Here is a 24,958-nt window from a genome sequence, read left to right on the forward strand (position 1 = left end):
TGCACCGTCAAATAGCCAGCAGTCTAATGGCACCCATTCACTTGCACTGTATGGACAAACAGAGCTGATAATGTGCTTATAAAAATCATCACTTCGGTTCTGCTGAAGAAGGAAAGTAATACACATCTGGGATGGCTTAAAGGTAAATTCATTTTTGGATGAACTATTCCTTTAAGCAACATTTTTAAGATACTGACCAGGGTTGTGTACAAGCCTTCATCAAACTTCTTTCCCACAGCACGGAAGTCGCAAACAGGCAAGGCTTCAGCACTAGTGTCTGGAGAACCCAGCATCGAACACTACAAAAGAAGACCAGGAATTGTAAGCAATGACTAGTGTTCCTATTTACAAAGGTTCCATTTAGAGTATAAATGTGTAGACATAAATTTTCAAATGTTTAAACAGAGGAGACAACAGTCCCATTATCCCTTGATTACTGTAATGCTGTGACTGGGATAAGAAGCTATAAGAGCATGACTTGGGAAGGCATATGCTTGTCACAGTGAATGTTTTGGAAACATATTTACAGAATGTACACATAAGTGATATTTAAAATGTTGCAGTATTCCAACTAGAGAACGTTAGTGGAGAAACAGCAGTTTCCCATACTCCCTAAAGCATTTTGCAATCACTCCACATCAACTCCACTTTTCAATTTCCCACTCTGAGTTCACTTCATACCAACATTTGCCCTCCATTACCACTCCACTGTAAAGTTCTTTCAAGATATTTTTTTAAATCATGAATGTCTGGGAACACACTATGTTTTATAGAAATGTATTATGTATCAGTTGAAATCATCCTTATGTACAGCTGTAAAAGAGAGTCAAGTATTATGATTTTATTTGCATAAGTGAAAGGAACACTTCACTATTTTTCTCTCGACTTTCTCTTTTTTTTTAATTCCAAAATATTTTCATTACTCCAAAACTAAATACATCTATTAAAATGACAACCTGCCTTTATTAAAGGGATAGTTTACCCCAAAATTAAAATTCTCTCATTATTTACTCACCCTCATGCATCCCAGATGTGTTTATCCCGCAGAACACAAAGATTTTTAGAAGATTTTTTCAGCTCTGTAGGTCCATACAATGCAGGTGAATGGTGACCAAACCTTCCAAGCTCCAGAAATCACATAAAGGCAGCATAAAAGTAATCCATATGAATCTAGTGGTTGATTGACCCATTTCTCACAAAGGTGACTTCATTGCTTCAGAAGAGACATATTAAAACACTGGAGACATATGGATTATTTTATGCTGCCTTAATATGATTTTTGAGCTTCAAAAGTTCTGGTCACCATTCACTTGCATTGAATGGACCTATAGAGCTGAAATATTTTTCTAAAAATCTTTGTTTGGGTTAAGCAGAAGAAAGTCAAATACATCTGTGATGGCATGAAAGTGAGTAAATGATGAGAGATTTTTCATTTTTGGCTGAACTATCCCTTTACAAATAGAAATGCCACTAAATAGAGACAACACTAGACCGCTATGCAAAATTTTATGTTGTTAAACATACTTAAAGCTACATTATGTAACTTTTTTTTAAATTAAAAAATAACAAAATATTATTGAGTGCAACAAAAATGCATCTTCCAAACCATGTCTTTACCCAAATACACTTTGATACACCTATGATAATGATATTATAAATATTTTAGAGCTGTCGGGATGGATTTCGTGGGAAATTGCATACATGCGTCATTCGCCCGTGCATGTTGATGTCATATCCATAAACAGAGAAAATAAGATCCGGCTACTGTAGCACACGTGTGGAAGTAGCTGAAGCTGAAAGTTTGTCACAAAGAACGAAAAACTTGACCATGGATCATTCAAAATGTCCAGAAAATCAAAAACAAAAAAAATTGAAAGTGACCCAGAGATGGCTTTATTCTTACTCAACAGCTAAAATATTTTATTGATATGTTTTATGTATAGTTGTGTAATCACACACACACACACACACACGTCTGTATGTGTGTAGTGAAATACAATTATTATACTGTAATCGGTGCAGAACTTTTCACTTGCTAGCACACGTGTGTATTTTCTTTATAACAGCAATCATTTATATAAATAAATCTTTAAGTCCTAGGCTTGCCAAGGATATGTGAGTCTTGAAATGATGTTGACCACTGGTTGGTAACAATGACAATCTATAAATTAGTTACTTTCGTGATCTATTTGGCCAGAATATCCTGCAGTTATAAAAACTTTATAACGTTTGACCTTATCAGACTAGCAATCATTATGTCTAATGTTAACAAACCTTGCCTAACTTTTGTAAAGTCATTTATTTCAAAACATCAATGTTTCCAATATGTCAAAACACCAGCATAAGATATGGCAGTTATCTGCTCAGATGACATGTTTTCAGATATCCATCTTTTCCATTCTTTCGTTATTTGTCCATTCGCTCTGATAAGATGTCCTGTATTCATGTGCACACCGGTGCCTCGAAACACATTCATCCGCATGGAGGAGCAGAGCCAAACCACAACCAAACAAAACAATGTTCTTCTGCAAGACACATGCAGTTACATAGTGTAGCTTTAAATTATATGATTAATGCATTAACTTTGGGAGCCCTTAAATACTAAAACTAAACTAAAATTAAAAGACCAATTGAAAACAAAAATAGAAATAGAAACTAAACTTAAAAAAAAAAAAAACTATAACTCTGACTTATATATCGGACTATAGCTCACCCTCTCTGCCTATAATTTTCACTTAACATTTTGTGTTTCTGATTATTGTCTTATGGATAATATTTCACAAAATCCATCTCTCTTTCATTCCGACTGCTAATAGTCTATTAACGCTGTTTTTAACGCATAGTACATTTTTCTGACAAGCAAGTGCATTATGGGCCGTTAACATGAGTTATGTGTGTGATGAAGTGGTATCGGAGTGATTTTGGATAAAAAATAAAATAAAATCTCCAGGCAAAAATCACGCAACTTTGCTTCCTGCTTTGCACCGCTCACATACTCTGGTCCCAATAACATTAGGTATAATGAATGCCTACAGGTAGATGTACCTTTAAAATTACAATATAATACGACTGGAAAAGATCTGACGCCCACCTGCTTGCAGACGACCAGGTGTTTGGTGAAGGTGGAGCTCAGCAGGCAAGCCAGCACTCTCTCTATACCCGCCTTCAGCTCCTGATCAAGCAATTCTCTCCACCCTGCTCCATTCATTTCACCTCCATCAGGTTGTGCTTGTAGGCAGGGCTGACAGGAGTACACCACACTCTCAGGTAGACTGGACAAGATTTCATACATGTCATCTGTAAGGAGATGCATAATGAAACCAAAGCAAGGCATCAGCAAAAAGGAGATTTCTTAATGTTGATTCAGCTAGCAACAAAATTTTCCCAAGAATTTCCCAGTATTTCTCAAACGCTCATATTTTAATAATATTCCGAAAACATATTTTTGAAGTAATTTACAAAAATCCCTAAACAAAACCTGAATGCAAAAAATGTATTAAAAAAAATAATACAAAATTATTTTTAAATGAACCTTGACCGCCAAACATTCTGGTTAGTATAGTAATGACTGGGCTATCATGCATAACTTGGAAAATGTGAAATCAGTGGGAAATTCCAATGTATTTTACTTATAATCATTGAGAAATGGGAGGTTTGCAAAACATTTTGCATGTGAAGTCTTCAAGATTTCAATAACTGCTTAAAACAGAAGAAATAATATGGTGCACTACTTAAATGTTGCATTCTTAGTTTTTTATCAAGCCACATTTACTATTCCTATGAAGTTATGAAGGAATGCTTTCTCATTTCAACTGCATAAACAACTTTGCAATAATCATATAATGCTCAATTAACCACCATAATGCATATTATGCATAATGCATTTTAATTATGCATATTTGTATTGGTGAATAAAGTGAGGCACCCTTTAAAAGTTTACATAGTAATAATACATACTGAGGCTATAGCGATTTTTCATAAACTGGGCTGAAAGACCAATTGTCTGCTGATCATTCCTTTCTGTCCACTCTTAAGCAGAAGAGTTCTGGTGTACTCTCTCACCTGTCAAACCTTCACATTTAGCATGGACCCAGTGGTTACACGAGGAGCACTGCATCATCTGACTATCATAGTCATTATCTTCATAACACTTGAAGCACATGGTGCAGTAGTTACCTAGAAAACAACAAATATTAGCAACTTTGTGCAGACGTTGTTTTGTTTTTTTTCACTTATAGGGTAAAAGGTCATTGGGTTTTGGTAAACTGTAAAATCCCCTCTCTGGGGTTAACAGTTTTTTTTTAGTCCACTGTAAATTCATGTGCTCCAGTTTTGCAGTATTTGCTTGTGCCACCCAATTTAGATTGCAAACATTGCAAATGAAACCCTATACAACCTTAAACATGGCCATCAACGAGCTGACCACTAAACATTATCCTTAATTTACACATATTAAAAGAAATTTATATTTCATATAATACACACCTACTTATTCATGCGATTATCTAATCAGCCTATCATGTGCCAGCAGTGCAATGCATAAAATCATGCAGATACAGGTAAGGACCTTCAGTTAGTTAATGTTCACATCAACCTACAGAATGAGGAAACAATTTGATCTCAGTGATTTGGACTGTGGCATGATTTTTTGGTGCCAGACAGGCTGGTTTGAGTATTTCTGTAACTGCTGATCTTCAGGAATTTTCATGCACATCTGTCTCTAGAGTTTACTCAGAATGGTGTCAAAAAACTGCGGATGGAAACGCATTGTTGATGAGAGTGGCTAACGGAGAATGGCCAGACTTGTTCGAGCTGACAGAAAGGCTACGGTAACTCAGATAACCACTCTGTACAATTGTAGTGAGCAGAATAGCATCTCACAATGCACAACACGTCCAACCTTGAGGCGGATGGGCTACAACAGCAGAAGACCACATCGGGTTCCACTTCTGTCAGCCAAGAACAAAAAGCTTATGCTGCAGTGGGCCTACGACCTGTGTACCTCAGCAGAAATCAAGATTCATCAGACTGTCCAGTTTTGGTGAGCCTGTGCCCACTGCAGCCTCAGTGTTATGTTATACTTCAAATGTTGTAATAGTTTATGAACCACAAAAAAAAGAGGAAACTTGGCAAAATAAAGTACCCTAGTCAGCTGCTTAAAACAGCTGTGGAGATTAGTCAAACACCAGCTAAATTCATAGTCATATCATAACTTTAAACAAATACTTAGCCTTTAAGTAGGGTTTTCCTCAAAGCTATTCTGACTGATTGGGTGATACATGTAAACTTTATGTATATGCAATGGACATCCTGGTGCAGCTTGTGAGAAACCAATTTTTGTCCATGATAATCACCAATAATAGGCCTATACGTGAAACTGTCCATCAGATAATAAGAACCAACATGTCTCACCTTGATCAAACAATCTAGTGCAGTCAGGACACAGACCCTTGTCATGATTCCACTCTGTGTCCCAGCTTTTTCCTGGGGTCACACCACAACTTCTACACCTGATGCACATCATACACACCTGAAAAAAGATCAGGAATTGGTCAAACAAATGTTAATTTAATAAAAAGTATATATATTTCACAAAAAGTATGCATCAACATCTAGGATATACATTTCAGCCTGTTCCACGCAGAAAGCTATCATATGGCTTCAGAAGACTTGGTATTTAGCGTAGACTTTTATGGTGCTTGTTTTTTTGGTGATTTTGTGTCCTTTTTGGAGCTTGACAGCTGTGGTCACTACTCTTTTTAAGAAAAACACCTGTTATAAAGATTATTTAAACACATTCTACTTTTGTGCTCCACAGAAAAAAATAACAGCACATGGTTTGGAACAAAATGAGGGTGAGAAAATGACCGAACTTTTATTATTGGTGAACTATTCCTACAAGATCAGACATGATTTGCTACTTAAAATTGTACTTCAATGTCTCATGTTTGATACTTAACCTGGCCCTAATAGAAGCACTTTTCCCCCTTATGCTACAAAAGGTTTCTTTCTTGGTTTCCAATGTCATAGCAAACCATACTGAGATTTTCCCCATACTGAAAGTCTTGCATGTTGAGAAAAGTCCCAATGTAGTGAACTTACCCAGGGCTTCTTCCGTTTGCTGGGTTTGGGGTAGTTGGGACCAAGACAGGCAGGGTGATAACAATTTTGACACCTTTCACACTCCAACAGAGGCTGTATAGAAATTAAGCATAAAACACCACATCAATAACATCACAAGGCTGTGGTAAAACACATGTTTCCACTGAAAATGTCAGAAATTCCCCTTAAACAGGGAGTGGAACTGCATGACACAATTTTTATTTTTTTTATATACCAAAACTGCTTTATAGACTAATGCAGAGATCGTGAATAACTTTGAGGAACAATGAAAGAACTAAAAGCAGGAAGCTCAAACACTGTAATTTTCATTTCTTATTCCTGGGTTATGAGATCTACTTAGGTTAAAGGGTTAATTTCCCCAAAATGAAAATTTTGTCGTCATTTACTCGCCCAAATGTTGTTCGAAATCTCTATGACTTTCTTCAGCAGAACACAGGAGTAGAAATTGTGAAGAATGTCGACACTGTTAATTTTTTTCATACAATGAAAGTGAATTATCTCTTGAAGTGCCCAAGATCATGCTCATGTCTGTTGCTTTGCAAACAACCTTGGATTCTTTGTTCTTGCGACCACAAACGTGGCAGAACTTGCAGCGGCGACAACACCAATTCTCCTTGTTCTCTTCCAGGGGGCGCTCAGAAGGCTCCAAGCAGAAACAATGGAAAGGCTCACAGCATACCTGACAGTGCAGCATCTGCAAAAATAACAAAAACTATTTGAAATATTAAAATACAGAACAATACTGCAGACTTTCCTGGTGTTTTAACATAGCTAAGCATGATTAGAAGGCATGTTCACAAGTCCCTGAAGTACAGTCCAAGTCAAGTCTCAAATCTTTGAGTCTACGTCAAGTTGCAAGTACATTTTTCGTGACTAAAATGCGAAGTGTGCAATTTCTGTGCCATTAGCGGCACCAAACAAAATAGAAAAAATAATAATTGTTTTCCAACAGGTTTCATAAAAAATTCCCCTTCTTCCACTGGTTGGACAAACAGATAGTCCACCCCAAACTCACACCAAATATTAAGTCAATGCTGCTATGTTGGGCCGCTTAAACAGAACAACATTCTATGTGTTACCATAATGTTTACTCTTTAGGGAAGTATAACTTGAATCTCTTTTAGAAGGATCCAAATATTTAATAATGCATGAGTGTTTCGGAAATACCTCATGTTGGCCTTTACTGGCACACAGCAGACAGACGTATTGGGGCACAAGGGGTACAGAGGTGAGTATACTGAGACCGCCTGTTGCCCACACGCTCTGCACACTACAGTCCTCCTGTGAAGGAGAAAAAACATAAGGAACATTCTAGCACCACAGAGCCATGCAGCATACTTTCACCTGAAGATATGACCAGAGAAAACTTTTCAAGATGGATTTCACAAAGGACAGATTAATGATGAAAATGCAAAAATGTGAGTGCTGTAAGTCGATTAAAATATTTAATCACGATGAATAGCATGATTTTTCATAGTTACTAAATGTTACTAAAACTAAATGCATTTTGACAGAAAAAGTAGTATATATAGTGTAAATTTCACTACTTTAAAATATGTGATTAATCGCGATTAACTATGAAAAATAATGCGATTAATCGCAGATTTTTAAAGTGGTGAAATTTGAAACTATATTTACTTTTCTTGTTAAAATGCATTGTTACTTTATGGAAAAGAAAACAATATGTAACAATAATGGTTTATTAAAGGGGTCAAGTCATGTGGAATCAAATTTTCCTTGATATTTTGACACAAAAAGAGGTCTTTCTACTATAAAAACATACTGTACATTTCAGAACTCAAAACTTAATCCCCAATAATATAAAAGCATTTATTGAAACCAAACTGCCAAAACACCTTGTTCTCTACATCCATATATTAGTGATGTCACAAATGGTACTCATTTATTCATTACCACCTCTACAGCAACAACATCAACACCTACTTTAGAATCATCGCACCCATGGCCCTGCCCACTGGTGCTCACTTCATAAACAGAGAGAAGGACAAAAAGGCCTACTGTGGCCTCACTACTCCTGAATGCCAAATGGGACCCATCTGGACTATTCTGAATCATTTTTGTATACAAGCATGCCCTACACAGACGTCTTTGACTGTTGTCATGTCTCTGGCATGCTTTTAAAAGATGCAACGTCAAGTTTCAACACTGAAGAGAAGTAAACAGTTCCATTCATTCAATTGTTTATTATGCTGACACTGTCTCTATACTGGGTGGGTCCGCTGACGCAACGCAACGGCTTGAGGCTATCTACACTGGGCGTGTTGACGCAAACTTTCTATAAAGTTTCTTTGTGTTGTTGGCAACGGCAGTAGCAGCGCCAGCGCATGAAGGAACTGGACACCTGTTTACTATTGCCATGACGCACTGCAAAGGTACGCTTCCATGATAGACAGCATCACTGATTATAATGGGTTCTTCTATTGCTTCTGACGCAACGTGCCTCTCGCGTCCGGTGTAAACAGGATGCGAGTGTTAACAGTTGTGCTTCAGTTGAGCAGTTTAATATATTCGGATGCAATGTGTTGGATGTGCATTATATGTAAACCGTGAAATTTATTATGTTTTGGTGCTTGGTCATTCTCTTCCGACTGAGTTTAAAAAATGGCTGATTTTGAAGGGCTGCATGCTGTTAGCCAGTCATAACAGTGGGAGTTTACATTGAAACTTTTCAGAAAGATGGCCAGAAACAGGGTGGAAAATGATCATATATTACTAAATTATGACTGTTTTTGTAAATTTAAAAAAAAAAAACTTTACTAACATATAATGAAACTATAAAAAAATCCCTTTAACATTTTCCAAACAAATCATTCTGCAGTATAAAAGATAGAAATGCTCTAAAATAGCACCAATTAAAGTAAAATTAAACGTTTGCCAGTCTAAGTGGGAGGTTAACTAATTGAAATATCTAGTCCCTGTAGTTCGCATTTTCATTGCAATGGACATTAAATCTCTTTAACCCTCATCCTACACAATATTAATAGTGGCTATCCACTTTGCTACAGCAATCGTGAAGCCGCATTTACATGATTTGCCGCTTTGAACTCCACATGAAAAGCAGTGCCTGCATAAAAGTTTTAACGTTTGACAAACACTCCATTTTACATAACTTTTCATGATGGAGTAAATGATGAAAAACTAAAATGTTCTGAAATATAAATCTTTCAAACAAACTTTTTGCAAGTATTGTTTAAAGGTGCACTAAGCAGCAACAAAGAAATATGTTTTCGATTACCAATGCCAGTATGAAAATACCACATGCATTGCTGTATTTGTCACCAATGATTAATTTATTCTGCAAAGAGAGAATCCAATAAGAATCATAATTATTGTCCAATAATAAAATAAAGTACATAGTATTTGGCTGGTCATGTGAGCTTAAAATGACTGCTTCATCCAGGGGCGTCGGACCGTGGGTAATGATGGACCTGAGTAACAAGGGCGATCACTGGAGGGGGGCCCACAGAAAGGCTTCATTGATATTCCTTTATATTATCAATATAGTAATAAGATGTTATTTTCTGGAATATAACGTTGCAATACTCTGATTTCCACCTATAAAAATGGGAAACTCCCCTATAATAAGCCTTGCCCCCTACCATGTTAGCGATCCCCACCCCCCTTAACAAAAACGAAAATAAAATAGAAAATAAAATGGAAATATTCACCAGGTGGTGACTGCATCATTACATGCTTTTCTTTAAACAGTGAACAACAATCAGATGCTTGCTTAATAAAGTGACGTGCACAATTCAAATCAAACTGTCAACATCTGCCGCTATTCACGCATCTACTGTATAAACATTTGACTTCAGTTCAAAATTTACCATCAGATGTTTATCTATGATGCCTAAATGTTATTTTTGTCTAGAACGCCATGAGATACATATGAAATTTTCCTCACGTTAAGCCACCAAAATATATGTGAAGAACAAAATCACCTGTCATCCTCAGATGCTGCTGTCTATTTAAAGAGACAGTACCCATTAGCATGAGTATCAATGGAAATAATTGTAAATATACTGGTCAAAAGTTTTGAAACACTTGACTGAAATGTTTCTCGTGATCTTAAAAATCATTTGATCTGAAGGCGTATGCTTAAATGTTTGAAATTAGTTTTGTAAACAAAAATATAATTGTGCCGCCATATTAATTTATTTCATTATAAAACTACAATTTTATAAATAATTTTTTATTTTTTTTTAATTGATGACTTGGACCAAATAATATGGCCTGTTTCTCTCTTATTACTGCTTTTATTCAGCACTGTATGTTCACATCTTCTTTTGCAAAGCTGTGAAAGTGTAATTGGTTTTTTGTTTTTTGCTGTTGGAGCAAACGGGTAAGCAAAAATGTAAGTTGCTGTGGCCCCCCATTCACCGCCAGTCAAGTTTAGCCAACTATGACGACGATGAGAGAGGAGACTGTTTACTAAACTTGCTACTAAATTTATTGTGACATGTAATATATAGTAGGTAGATATTAAGCCTTATCTATTAATTAAGAATGTGGATATAACCACGAAATTAGACAACCCAAACAAGACCAACACTGACTGATACACAAAGCACAGAAAGATAATACCTGTACAGTCCAGAAATGAGAAATGTAACAGGTTTGTTACGAGGATGATATGAAGTAGGCTAGACTGTTTTAAATGAACAGCTCTGAAATTAATAGCCATAGAGATTTTGCTTCTTTTCATATCAAATGCCATTAGCATGTCGAATTAATGTTTTCATTTTGAAACATTGCCTAATTGAATGTTTGCTTGCATTTTGGATACTGAGCAGCTCCGAACAGCTGCTCAGTATGTGAACAGCCATGTGCATAACTTGGGTGTAAAAAAAGTTTATTACATTTGATTCAGTGATTCATCTCTAAAGGCAAAATAATGAGAGAAATGTGCTTTGTTTTTTACTGTGGGAACAATACCTGTGCTCCGTCCATTTACGAGTGTGCATGCACGCTAAACAATATCTACGCTGCATGGAGAGAGATGGATTTACAGTCCAATAGAAAGACACTTTGGATTTATCGTGTTCCAATGTGTGGATTACTAATTTTCACCAACAGGTTAAAACGAACAAAATGTGGGAATTTTGCGCACTGTGAACATGGAATGTGCGGGGATATTTAAAATGTTGCTCGAGACGTGCAATCCTGCTCCGAAATTCATGAAGTGGTTTCTTTTTCCATGCAATTTTCTGCACATTGGCAATTGATGCTGCTGAGACACTTGGTAAAGACCGAGGACAGTTCTAGGAGAGCACACTCTGTGTCTGCACGCTCTTGTGCGCTTACGCAACTGTGCCTTGGAGCGTCCAGTATATTATGCGCTTGCGCGTCTTTGCGAGCTACATATAATCGCGCTCCCTCATCTCCGAGTGCTCAGTTACCATAACTGAGTGCTCCGTTAGAAGGCTTTGTTCACTCCGTGTAATTTTTGTGCTCTCTCGCTTGTCTGCTTGCACTAATGTTAGAAATGCAGCACTGGCCTGATCAGGCAAGTAAAAGTTCTAGCAACTGGCCACGGGCCATCGGGCAGTCCTTATTGCAGAGCCCTGACCTTTAAACGCAAAATATTACAGACAGTAAAATGTAAAACATTCTGATAAACACTATTGAGCATCTGGATTTGCAAACATTTTGCATTTTGAGCAGAAAAGATAAGATGACCACTCAAGTTTGGTCTGTCTTTGGGCATGGACAACATGTTAAAGAGAATAAAACATCTTCTCTTCATATTTAAAAACTGCAATCTGAACTACTTTATAAAAATACAACACAACATCAAGACTGGTGTAGATTTATTGAAGTGTTCAAGAGAACTCTTTTGCTGGTGATCCTTTCATTTACAATAAAATGCTGTCACCATGTGGCAAAGCATTTTAGTGCAGAAATCTGGAAGTTTTTGCAGAGATACCAAACAAAATAACACCACTGCACAATGGACATTCTTTATCATCCAACCACACAACAGCCTGAAAACAGCTTAAAATTACATAAATTATCTTTTGAGGATCACAGAATTGATTTACCCAACCAAGACCAGCTTAAAGAAACTTACCTTAAAATTGACACAGATCTTGTGTGTGGGTTCAGCGGTCTCCTGCTCTCTCTGTTCAAAACCATTGGCAAGTGCCGCGAGGACGCTGGGAGGAGTCTGTTCCTGAGGGCTCTTCAAACAAAAGAAATAAGAGAATTTGCTTAAACTCTTTTTCTATCGAGATGTTGGCTGAATGAGGACAGTTATAAGTCAACAGATCTCATCTGACGCTTGTACAGTCTAAATACCTTCTCTACTTTACGTCTGAGAGGTTGACCTCTGTGGAAGCCAGACCGGCGATGCCGCACTCCCTCGTCAAAAGCGTCACCAATGAAGTCATCCAATGACACAAAATCTTTGGTGCATTAAATAGAAATGGAATTATGGCTTAGATATAAACAATGCAAGTATTTAATTGCAAAGTAACCACTATTTAAATAAATGCCATCATGTCTTCTAAAATATGACACCATAAATAGCTGTTGATTTCTTTAATGCACCTATGGTAGGGATGGGTATTGTGAGAAATGTAACAGTTCTGTTTGTTTTTCTTTTTTATCCCCTTTTCTCCCAATTTGGAATGCCCAGTTCCCACTACTCAGTAGGTCCTCATGGTGGTGCGGTTACTCACCTCAATCCGAGTGGCAGAGGACAAGTCTCAGTTGCCTCCGCTTCTGAGACAGTCAATCCACGCATCTTATCACGTGGCTCGCTGTGCATGACACCGCGGAGACTCACAACATGTGGAGGCTCATGCTACTCACCGCAATCCATGCACAACTTGCCACGCGCCCCATTGAAGCGAGAACCACTTAATCATGACCAAGAGGAGGTTACCCCATGTGACTCCACCCTCCCTAGCAACCGGGCCAATTTGGTTGCTTAGGAGACCTGGCTGGAATCACTCAGTACACCCTAGATTCAAACTCGCGACTCCAGGGGTGGTAGTCAGCGCCAATGCTCGCTGAGCTACCCAGACCCCAACAGTTCTGTTTCTGATTTCACCTAAAGATTTCATTACCAATTCTTTTAGTACTTTTCAAGAAACACCCCCACCCCCAAATAAGTAGTCCTAAACACCAAATAAATAATACTTTGTTTAAATTACTATTTTTACTATTTAAAAATCACACTATTTTTGGTTTTTAATTCAATAAATACATTTTAATATTAAATCAAAATACAATATATTATTTTTTTATTTTTATCATTATATTTGTATACATCCACATCTGCAGAATAAAGCAGACATTCAAAAACTCATACAAGAACTCAAGTCATGAAAATCTTTCTGTTCCAGTTTTAAAAAATGGAACCGGCATTGAAGTTGGTTCTCAATTTCCATTCCTAATCAATCGAGAGGTCCAACCTGCATTGCGAAGGCCAGGAGTTCTCCTGCGGGCTGGAGAGGTGGAGTTCGAACCTCCAATCCAGTCGAAGTCAGAATCGTAATCCAGCAGGTCGCAGTAGGAACGTGGTTTTACATGTCGCCGTGGCTGTTTCCGCACAGATGGACTGTCACCTAGAGAGGGTGGAAACGTTCGCCCAATCCCATCGTTGCCCTCACCCTCTTCATTACTTGAGTGACCCACACTGATCGATGAACGCCGTTTCTTGTGCCCTGCAAAAAGTTGCAAACAGGCTGTTGTTTTGAAAATGTATAAAATGAACTTTTGCATCCATAATTTTGCTAGTTTACACTCTTAAAGCTAAAATAGGAATTTCAGCACCACTAGTGGCACCAAACAGGAATTGGCAAATTAATTATTTTAAACAGGTTTCTGTAGCGCTACAACCATCTGTAACTGTCAGACCAAAACATGGCCCCACCTCAAACTTACAACACTGTTTGAGCCAATGTTGCTATAGCGGGCTGGTTGAGATGTTCAAACAAACAAAAACAGATATGTAGAAACTGCCACATAGCTAGGCTTATTTTAAAGTTATCCCTTTCATATTAAGCTGGAAAAGGAAAAAGCATTTTAACCGAAAAATTTTAGGCACTGTTTGCCTCAGTCACCATTATCTTTCACTGTATGGAAAAATGAACAGTGTTGACATTCTTCACAATTTCTACTCCAGTGTTCTGTTGAAAAAATGCATCGCTTTTAAGCACTTTCTTACCTTTTTGTAACTTGCCACTCAGCCTCAAGGCCTTCCTTTCCTCAACTTGATCACATCTCTTGTATCTTTAAAACAAAGAAGTTTGAAAAATCTAGGGCCTTGAAAGAGGCCTTGAAAATTGAACCAAAAAAACTGTTAGTCAAGTCCCTGAAAATTCTGGCCAAAATAATAATAGACATCTATCATACTTACACGCAGCACTGACGTTTTGTGTTGGGACCACCAAACTTGGGTTTGTCCAGGCAATTTATGCACTTGCCACAATCTTCTTCATGGAAACAACCTTTGCACTCACCACACCTTCGGGACCGGGGCCCAAACAAGTGCGCTCTACCTTTGTGAAATTTTGGTTTCCTGTGTTCTTGTAACACAGGGCTTTCTGGGTCAGAGTGTGACTCAACACCTGCAACCATGACAGAAAATGTCGAAACACAACCTCAATACACTATTAAAAAATAAAGGTATCAGACACCATCAGCACATTAGCTCTGTTCCTTTCAAACCCTAGGAAGCTGCCTAGCCGTGTACTCCCTCCATAGAAAGCTGCCTTCTAAGGCAGCATCCTAACTGAAATGAAACCACGTAAGTGCCTGATTTGGAATGCTTTGCATAGACCGAAACTCGATGCACCACACAAATAGAGTTTGATGTTAGCATGTTACCAAGCATATATTACATAAAATACCTACACATTTTGGGTAACATTTTCCCAGTTTTTAATGGTACTTTTTAAAAGGCAGGTCAATAGGCTTTGAAACAAAGATGATTATTCTTTATTTTTATGAATAATAATAACAACCATAACACATTATATTTATGAATTATTATATTGATATATTACATACTATAGCTATAAATAATCCTTGTATAATAGAATAATAACATATGATTCAATTAATTATCTATATATATATATATATATATATATATATATATATATATATATATATATATATATATATATACACATACATATACACACATACACACATTATTATTACTCAAATAATAAAACAAATATATGTGAATATATTAACAGCATGATAAAAAGCATCAGTTAATTTCTATTATACTGTCAATATAGCAGGCTATGTGTTTAAATAATATCAAAATAATAATTTTACGGTTAAATGCGATTTTATCATTAAAGGTGCTGTAAGCGATTTTCTTCATGGAAAGGTATGCAAAAAATGTTCCTGCTCCCTGAGAGACATTACTGTAATAAGGGTGGGTTGCACCAATAAGGAATTAGGCAGAGTTTAGAGCAAATCCAGGGTTTGCTATCTAAATTTTATTTTAATTTGAGTTGCGCCACTTAATTTTAAATACGGTTAAACAAATCAAAGATGAAACTTTTAACCAGTGATTAAAACCTTCACCTGCGATTAATTTTGTCCGCCATGATGGATTCTGAGCCTAGCTCTAGATCGTTAGTACACGGGGCTGATCAAGCAGTTTAAAAAAATGTCACAGCTGCATGTAAAATGTCACAAGCTTTAAAATATGGCGGCATACTAATAAAATAAAAAAAAAGGAACACAAAGGTCTCGGATCAACCGCCTCCCCTCGTCAGCACCACTGTTGATGCCAGAAATGAACAGCCCTGGCTGCCGACTGAAATGAGTAGAGAAATAACGATCACCTGTTGCTTGTTACTGCGCTCGTTAAATGCCGAATAACGCTCTCCTCTCAATTCTCCTCGAGAGACCCGTCTCGGTCCCGTGTCCACGCATGTAAAGGATGGGGAAGCAGGTAATCGCGTCTCCACCGTGACGAGCCGCCGTATTTGAAAGCATGCTTCGTGGCCAATGGCCCAAGATTTCAGACCATAATAAACATAAATAATATGATAAACATCTCTCAGAGGGCTGACGGCACATCCACTGTTCATTTACCTAGTCATTCATATTTAATTGTAGGTCCGTTTTTTATTTAAACCACCACAGCTGCAAATTTAAAGTTAATCCCTAACTGTGATTTAAATAAGAGTTTAAAGTATTGGAGCAACAGGATTAAAGTTAATTCAGATTTACTGTGAAATTTAAATCAGGATCAAATCGATGGTTAAAATGTAACCCTGATTATTTTTAAACATGGTTTAAAGTTTGGTGCAACAGAACTATCAGATAAACCTTGATTTAATCTAAATTTAAGATTAATCCTGGATGGTGCAACTAGGGTTGCAGCGGTATACCGGTTTCACGGTATGAAAATTGACGGTTATCATACCATGTGCATTTGCTTATCTACGGTATTGAGAAACAAAATGCAACCAGATGGAGAATCTCACCAGCGCGTGCGCACCTCCTTTCCTCCTCGACTGCCTGTTACTCGTCAACTTGCGCCACACACACACACACACATGCAGCAAAGAAAATGTCAGAGAAGCGAGGTGAGGGGGTCTGACACAAGCGAGTGTGTATGTGAGTTAAAGCAGTTTCTCAACTGGTGGGTCGCAGGTCTATTCGGACTGGGTCACGGACAGTAGGGAAAGAACAATGCCATGGTTCTCCCATTGAAGATAATTTGGCGGCCGCCCAAGTGATGGCCTATTTAGGACTGCCGAGGCAGATTTAATGATAATCTCGCAATCAGCTAAAGGCTTCTCATCTGCACTTTCGCACGAGTGTAACGGAACCAGCTCGTGATCATGATCTGCTCTTCTCTCTGGCATGCGCGTTCAACAACCGGGCTTCCCTCGATATTGCGGAGCGCAGACCTCAAAACTGATGTGACCAATTTCAGTTCTAGTGAGACTTTTCTAGCTTAAAGCGTTACGAAGGAAGTCAAGTTGAACCTCTCAAACAGTAGGCAGACCCGACGTGCCAAACAGCACTGAGGGGGAAAAGAGCAACACTGTGCTATGTGCTAATTTTTGTTTCATTACACATCATCACCTTTACAAAATTGTTTCACAATTTTACATGAGTAAAAGTAACTGTTATATTTTGACAAAATGTTATAGTTTCATGTGAAATAATCTAAAGGTAGAATCTATTAGACCTCATTTTATATCAACAGTGGCAGTTGTAGTTAAAGTTTCAAGATGTGTTTCAGCTAGTATTTATCTTTTCATAAATACTATAATTTATTATTATTATTATTATTACTATTATTTAAGACTAGCTACACTGACCTAACCATAGTAATGAGGAGCCTTTCCTCCTGTGTAATATGTATGTTCTGTTTGAATTATGTTTGAAATTAGGAAACAAACAGGATATTAATGGGCTCATATAAGTTAAACTTCCTGTCGCTTTTATTGTTGACGTCAACAACAAAAATAATGTCACCTGATGCATGTCCTTGTACTTGAAAACCATGAACAAAACTATGCAACATAAAAGGAAATGTGACCCAGGATACATTAAATACAGGTTACATTTTTACTATGGTGGGTCGCCACTTGATTTCCAATGTAAAATCTGTCCTGAAGCAAAACCAGTTGAGAAGCACTGAGTTAATGGTACAGACAGGAGCAGTCTGGCTGCGCTGTCGTGCACCTACAGTATATGTTAATTATTAATAACCATAGGGCATTACTTTAAAAGCTCACAAAGTTAATGTTATTTTTCATTTAGTAGTTAAATTAACATGCTATGCTAACATGTAAACTAACAAGCTTCAGTTATATAACGTTATAGTTACATGCTATTTTTTTTATCGTGTTTATAATTCGGTTTATTATTATAATTCTCTTAGCTTTCTTATTTGATTTATTTTCAAAAGGGAGGCTTTTTTTACACATCCATTAAAAAAAATGTTTTCAAGTTTCAATTATAATAAAGTGTTTGTTCAACCAAAAAAAAAAAAAAAAAAAAACAACCTTCTGTTTTCACTCTTTTAAGGGCAGGGCTCAACAATAAGGACTGCCCGATGGCCTGGGGCCAGTGAGAGAGAGATTCGGGCCAGTTGCTAGAACTGTCACTTGCCCGATCGGGCCAGTGCTGCATTTATAACATTAGTGCAGAGAGAGTGAGAGAGCACAAAAATTACACTGAGCGAACTAACCGACGAACGAGCGCGATTCTATTTAGCTCGCAAAGATAATATACTGGACGCGCCAAGGCACAGTCGCGTGCAGACACCGAGTGCACTCTCCTAGTACTGTCCTCGCTCTTTTCCAAGTGTCTTAGCAGCAGCTATTACCAATGTGAAGAAAATTGAAGGGAAAAAACCCCACTTAATGAATTTCGTAGCGGGATTGCATGTCTTGCGCAACATTTTAAGTATCCTTGCACATTCCGTGTTCACAGTGCGTGAAATCCCCAAATTTTTCGTTGGTGAAAAGCAGTAATCCTCACATTGGAACACAAGAAATCAACAGTTTCTTTCTATAGGACTGAAAATCCATGTCTCTCCATGCATATGACTCATCATCATCATCTCTCTCCATGCAGCGTAGACTGTTTAACATGCATGTGCTCTCGGAAAGGGACTGAGAGCTAGTTTTAATCCGACTGTAAAAAAAACAACCACGTTTTCTCTCATTAATTCGCCTTTAGAGATGAAGCGCCAAATGAGACGTAATAAACTTTGTTAAACCCCAGTTATACACGTGTCTGGAAATCACAAGCTGCTCAATATCCAAAATGTATGTATAGATTTAATTAGGTTTGTTTCAAAACGCAAACATTAATTCGACATCATAATAGAGTTTGATATGAAAAGAAGCAAAATCACTATGGGTATTAGGCTATTATTATCAGAGCTGTTCAGCTGCAGGGTGAAGATGAATATTCAAAACAGTCTACTTCATATCATCCTCATAAAACACCGGTTATATTTCTCATTTCCGGACCGTACAGGTATTTTTGTTTTTGTGCATCAGTCTGTGTTGGTCTTTAGGTTGTCTGATTTCATGTTATATACAGTACACAGTGTTAATTCACAGATTAGGCCTAATATCTCCTTAATGTATATTACATGTCACAGCCGATTTGGTAGCAAGTCTCTTCTTAGGGATTCATATGTTTATTACATTCAGCCAATAATCACATCTTTAACTCACTGATTAAATCTTTGATCCTGTGTGTGAATACACTACACATGGCCAAAAGTTGCATGACAGCATGACTAAACGGGTGACCGAAAACCCATCATCTGCACAACAGAACTCTTCACTTAAAAACTCATGTGTAAATGGCAGGACAGCTGAGGTTAATATGATATATTTATGAATTTATATCTGTAAAGCACTTATATGGGATTATATAAGCCATAAATCATATCTTGCAAATTATAAATGTGATTAAATTTTGTGGGACATTGCCTTAAAAAAATAATATGTAAAAAATATTTATCTTGGGACACATTTTTAAAGCCATGATGGTAAAAACCATGTTGGGCCAGTGAAAATTTTGGCAGGGCCAGTAAAAATCTGAAGCACTGGCCCGACCAGGCCAGTAGAACAAATCCTTAGTGTTGAGCACTGAAGGGTCACTGTAACTGATAATATTGTGTAAACCGTATACCGTGATATTTTCTGACACGGTTATCGTACCGTGAAAATCTCATACCGTTGCAACCCTAGGTGCAACCCACCGTAATTGTTAAAAGTTACAGTGCATCCGGAAAGTATTCACAGCGCTTCACTTTTTCCACATTTTGTTATGTTACTGCCTTATTCCAAAATGGATTAAATCATTATTTTCCTCAAAATTCTACAAACAATACCCCATAATGACAACGTGAAAGAAGTTTGTTTGAAATCTTTGCAAATTTATAAAAAAATAAAATAAAATAAAAAAAATAAATCACATGTACATAAGTATTCACAGCCTTTGCCATGACTCTCAAAATTGAGCTCAGGTGCATCCGGTTTCCACTGATCATCCTTGAGATGTTTCTACAACTTGATTGGAGTCCACCTGTGGTAAATTCAGTTGATTAGACATGATTTGGAAAGGCACACACCTGTCTATATAAGGTCCCACAGTTAACAGTGCATGTCAGAGCACAAACCAAGCCAAGTCCAAGGAATTGTCTGTAGACCTCCGAGACAGGATTGTATCGAGGCACAGATCTGGGGAAGGGTACAGAAAAATTTCTGCAGCACTGAAGGTCCCAATGAGCACAGTGGCCTCCATCTTCCGTAAATGGAAGAAGTTTGGAACCACCAGGACTCTTCCTAGAGCTGGCTGCCTGGCCAAACTGAGCGATCGGGGGAGAAGGGCCTTAGTCAGGGAGGTGACCAAGAACCCAATGGTCACTCTGACAGAGCTCCAGCATTTCTCTGTGGAGAGAGGAGAACCTTCCAGAAGAACAACCATCTCTGCAGCACTCCACCAATCAGGCCTGTATGGTAGAGTGGCCAGACGGAAGCCACTCCTCAGTAAAAGGCACATGACAGCCTGCCTGGAGTTTGCCAAAAGGCACCTGAAGGACTCTCAGCCCATGAGAAACAAAGATTGAACTCTTTGGCCTGAATGGCAAGCGTCATGTCTAGAGGAAACCAGGCACCGCCATCACCTGGCCAATACCATCCCTACAGTGAAGCATGGTGGTGGCAGCATCATGCTGTGGGGATGTTTTTCAGTGGCAGGAACTGGGAGACTAGTCAGGATCGAGGGAAAGATGAATGCAGCAATGTATAGAGACATCCTTGATGAAAACCTGCTCCAGAGCACTCTGGACCTCAGACTGGGGCGAAAGATCATCTTCCAACAGGACAACGGCCCTAAGCACACAGCCAAGATAACAAAGGAGTGGCTACGGGACAACTCTGTGAATGTCCTTGAGTGGTCCAGCCAGAGCCCAGACTTGAACCCGATTGAACATCTCTGGAGAGATCTGAAAATGGCTGTGCACCGACGCTCCCCATCCAACCTGATGGAGCTTGAGAGGTCCTGCAAAGAAGAATGGGAGAAACTGCCCAAAAATAGGTGTGCCATACTCAAAAAGACTTGAGGCTGTAATTGGTGCCAAAGGTGCTTCAACAAAGTATTGAGCAAAGGAGCAAAAACGTGATTTTTTCGTTTTTTATTTTTAATACATTTGCAAAGATTTCAAACAAACTTCTTTCACGTTGTCATTATGGGGTATTGTTTGTAGAATTTTTAGGAAAATAATGAATTTAATCCATTTTGGAATAAGGCTGTAACGTAACAAAATGTGGAAAAAGTGAAGTGCTGTGAATACTTTCCGGATGCACTGTATCTCACCTGTCTTTGTGACAGCTCTAGACTCTGTAAACAGCAAAAAAAAATGTGTCCGTGAACCGTGGACAATGACGCTTTCGACCTGTCAATCATTTTGCACGTTCTCATAGTGTTGTCGTTGCAGCAAATTATTGAGACGTACTGCCATTTTTAAGCCATGTTGTTCATAACAGAGGTCAGTTGAGGGCGCTATTTTGCTGCTGTTGTTTTTAACAACCGTTTCTGTGAGATGTCGGTCTCAATAAAGCTCATTTGGTATCTCTGGAGTGTGGGGTTTTGGAAAGAGAGGGTGTGGCTAATCCAACGACTCAGTCTTGTGCAAGTAGAACGGATAAAATCACTTACAGCACCTTTAATGAACAGTGGTATATTATCAGCTTTTCTCTTTTGTTCATTAATAATTCTTTGCTTTTGATTGCAGTTTGCAGTATGTGCATGAGTACAAGTATGTGACAGTACCTTTATCTGCAGGTGAAGGGGATATGTCTGATCTCTCATGCAGGGGTAGTGCACTGAGTCGGGGGATGTCATCGGGAACCATGGCACGAGGCTGCCCCAAAACCACAGCTGCAGCTCTGCATACATGTTTAATGCGAGGACCTCCTCTGGCAGGCTCCTTGCGGAAAGAATTGAATGTAAACAACTAAAGCACAGAACAAATTCAGAAGAATGACTTGATGCCATATAATAATCATTTATGAATAAACTTTCATAATGAGGGATTTTAGCCTCATTTTGGTCACATCTGTGTCAATTACTGGTGGAGTGTAAATATTATTACATTACAATGCAATAACCAAGACTTATTACTTAAAATAATATTCCGGGTTCAATACAAGTTAAGCTCAGTCGACAGCATTTGTGTCATAATGTTGATTACTACAAAAAATCCTGTGTCCTTTTCTTTAAAAAAAAAAAAAAAAAAAAAGCAGAGTCCCAGTCAGGCACTTACAATGGAAGTGAATGTGGCAAATTTTTGGAGGGTTTAAAAGGCAGAAATGTCAAGCTTATCATTTTATGAAAGCACCTACAATAATTCTTCAGTTAAAACGATTTTGTTTTTAGTCATTTTAAGGTTTGTTGACATTATATCGTCATGGCAACAAAGTTTTATATAACTTCACACAGAAAAGGTTAGGAACTGATTTTATCGTACTAAAATCATGTTAACAAGCATATTGTTTATGTCTTGTGGCTACACTTTTGAAACAGTTAGGTATTTAATTTTTTTTTTTTAATTTTCTCCCCAATCTGGAATGCCCAATTCCCAATGTGCTCTAAATCCACGTTGTGGCATAGTGACTCGCCTCAATACGGGTGGCGGAGGACGAATCTCAGTTGCCTCCGTGTCCGAGACAGTCAATCTGCGCATCTTATCACGTGGCTTGTTGAGCGCCTTACCGAGGAGACACAGCGCGTGTGGAGGCTTCATGCTATTTGTTGTGGCCTAGTGACTCGCCTCAATACGGGTGGCAGAGGACGAATCTCAGTTGCCTCCGCGTCTGAGACAGTCAATCCAGGCATCTTATCACGTGGCTTGTTGAGCGTTACCGCGGAGACATAGCGCGTGTGGAGGCTTCACGCTATTCTCTGCAGCATCCACGCACGACTCACCACGCGCCCCACTGAGAGGGAGAACAACATTATAGCGACCACGAGGAGGTTAACCCAAGCGATTCTACCTTCCCTAGTAACCGGGCCAATTTGGTTGTTTAGGAGACCTGGTTGGAGTCACTCAGCACGCCCTTGATTCGAACTCGCGACTCCAGGGGTGGGAGTCAGCGTCTTTACTTGCTGAGCTACCAAGGCCCCCAACAATTAGGTATTTTAACGTTTATGGATTTGCCCCATTCACTTCCATTTTAAGTGCCTCACTAACCAAATTTTTTGCTTCTTTTTAAAGAAAAGGAGGGGCAAGTCAAAATTTATTTTTGTGGTAATCAATAAATGCTGTCAATTGATCTTAACTTGTATTAAGCCCAGAATATTCCTTTAAGCCCCAAGTATACTTCAGGCAGATGCAAACGCTAGGCATCTGCGTACAGGAAGCGTGCTGCAAATTTCGCCATCAGCAGAGTGCTCGAGCACTGAACGCGTGCGCCCCAATTTTTCTAATCGTGTGTACTCTGATCGAGCAGTATGTGCACACGCCTGGAATTATATTCACTAATTAGTAGGTCCACAAGTTGACAACACTCACAGTTGAGTCATCCCTGTCACAGAGAAGCACTAGAAGATGTAACTGCCATTAAACATCAGGAGACAAAGGTAGAAACAACAACAGTGGATGTGCATGTCAAGAACGCATGTGTAAGGAGGTCAGGAGATACCTGCATTTGTATAACTAAAGCCTGAAGGAATATAAAGACATCTTTAAGGGTCTAAACTCTTGGAGACAAATAGTCCAGTATCTGCTAGCAGTCATATCGTGCATGCGGCAATCGCCTGTGTATGTGCGCACAGTGAAATGAAGTATACTTTGAAAGGCTATCGACTGTACGCAGACGCTAAGCGTTCACGTCAAAACCAAAGTACATTTTGGGCTTTACAGGACAGGATTGTTAAGAGAATTTTTTTCATAATTTGGAACCAATCCTAAAGGATAATGGGATCAAATGAGAATCCTTTAAGAAAAGGAAGATTCTATTGGATACAATTCTGAAACTCTGAAAGAAAAAAAAGACAAAAAAAAGAACTTTGCTTCATTTTTTCTATTGGATTCTTATTTGATTCCATAAGGATTGACTCCAAATAATGATAGAAATGTCATTAGTAATCCTGCACCTAAAGGGTTATTTTTTTAAAGCCATCTATTTGGCATATTCATTCAAATTGTTTGTTCAGTTCTACATAAACGTGACACTACCTGCTCTGGAGAGGGGTCAGTCTTGTTAGGACAGGCATTTTCAATGCGCTCCTTCTGTTTTCGTCTCTGCCTCTTTGTTGCAGTGATTCTACTCTCAGGCAGGAGCTACCAAAATCAAGAAAAGTGGTGTGAGAAAATATGAAACAATATTAAGAGCCCTTCAATTAGAAATCTGACTAAAAAGCATAGTCATAAAAAAAAATTAAAAAAAACATTTAATGGAAAGGTACATATTTAGCCATCCATTTTAAGTTTAATGACTTACCCCAGATGATTTCAGCTGTTTCTGCTGGTCTATTTTGATGAGTTGAACCTTGGCTTTCTTCAAGAGGTTAAACATGCGCTTGTTAGCTCCTGTAAGGCGAGGACGCTGGGAGGTGTTCTTCTCCTCAACAGCATGTTCCTCAGCTTCCTCCGAAATCATTCCTTCTGATTCTGTGAGATGCAGTTTCTCAAAGTCTGAGATATTAAAGAAACGATTGGACCAAAATGTTGTCAATGCTTGTGCATAAAAGTAGAAACTTTAGAAGCCTTAAAGTTAAGTGAGAAAAATATGTAAGGCAGTACTTAGATTAGAATTAATTAGATTGTGAAAAGTTGCATTTGGGCATTCCA

General features: G+C 38.2%; 1 protein-coding gene across 1 annotated transcript in view; it reads right to left on the reverse strand.

Moving 5' to 3' along the window:
- Nucleotides 1–24,958, reverse strand: part of LOC127422178 (histone-lysine N-methyltransferase 2B-like) — a 67,634-nt gene that overhangs the window by 28,908 nt on the left and 13,768 nt on the right. The window contains exons 5-19 of the mRNA XM_051665514.1: nucleotides 24,609–24,802; nucleotides 24,344–24,448; nucleotides 21,937–22,093; nucleotides 14,510–14,720; nucleotides 14,318–14,382; nucleotides 13,563–13,814; nucleotides 12,442–12,548; nucleotides 12,215–12,325; nucleotides 7,291–7,404; nucleotides 6,671–6,817; nucleotides 6,103–6,195; nucleotides 5,413–5,530; nucleotides 4,063–4,176; nucleotides 3,092–3,297; nucleotides 198–299 (exon numbers count right to left, since the gene is read on the reverse strand). Coding sequence (XP_051521474.1) covers nucleotides 198–299; nucleotides 3,092–3,297; nucleotides 4,063–4,176; nucleotides 5,413–5,530; nucleotides 6,103–6,195; nucleotides 6,671–6,817; nucleotides 7,291–7,404; nucleotides 12,215–12,325; nucleotides 12,442–12,548; nucleotides 13,563–13,814; nucleotides 14,318–14,382; nucleotides 14,510–14,720; nucleotides 21,937–22,093; nucleotides 24,344–24,448; nucleotides 24,609–24,802 — 2,096 coding nt within the window. The remainder of the gene's footprint in view (nucleotides 1–197; nucleotides 300–3,091; nucleotides 3,298–4,062; nucleotides 4,177–5,412; nucleotides 5,531–6,102; nucleotides 6,196–6,670; nucleotides 6,818–7,290; nucleotides 7,405–12,214; nucleotides 12,326–12,441; nucleotides 12,549–13,562; nucleotides 13,815–14,317; nucleotides 14,383–14,509; nucleotides 14,721–21,936; nucleotides 22,094–24,343; nucleotides 24,449–24,608; nucleotides 24,803–24,958) is intronic.

Source organism: Myxocyprinus asiaticus, chromosome 31, assembly GCF_019703515.2.
Source record: "Myxocyprinus asiaticus isolate MX2 ecotype Aquarium Trade chromosome 31, UBuf_Myxa_2, whole genome shotgun sequence".
Taxonomy (NCBI): domain Eukaryota; kingdom Metazoa; phylum Chordata; class Actinopteri; order Cypriniformes; family Catostomidae; genus Myxocyprinus; species Myxocyprinus asiaticus.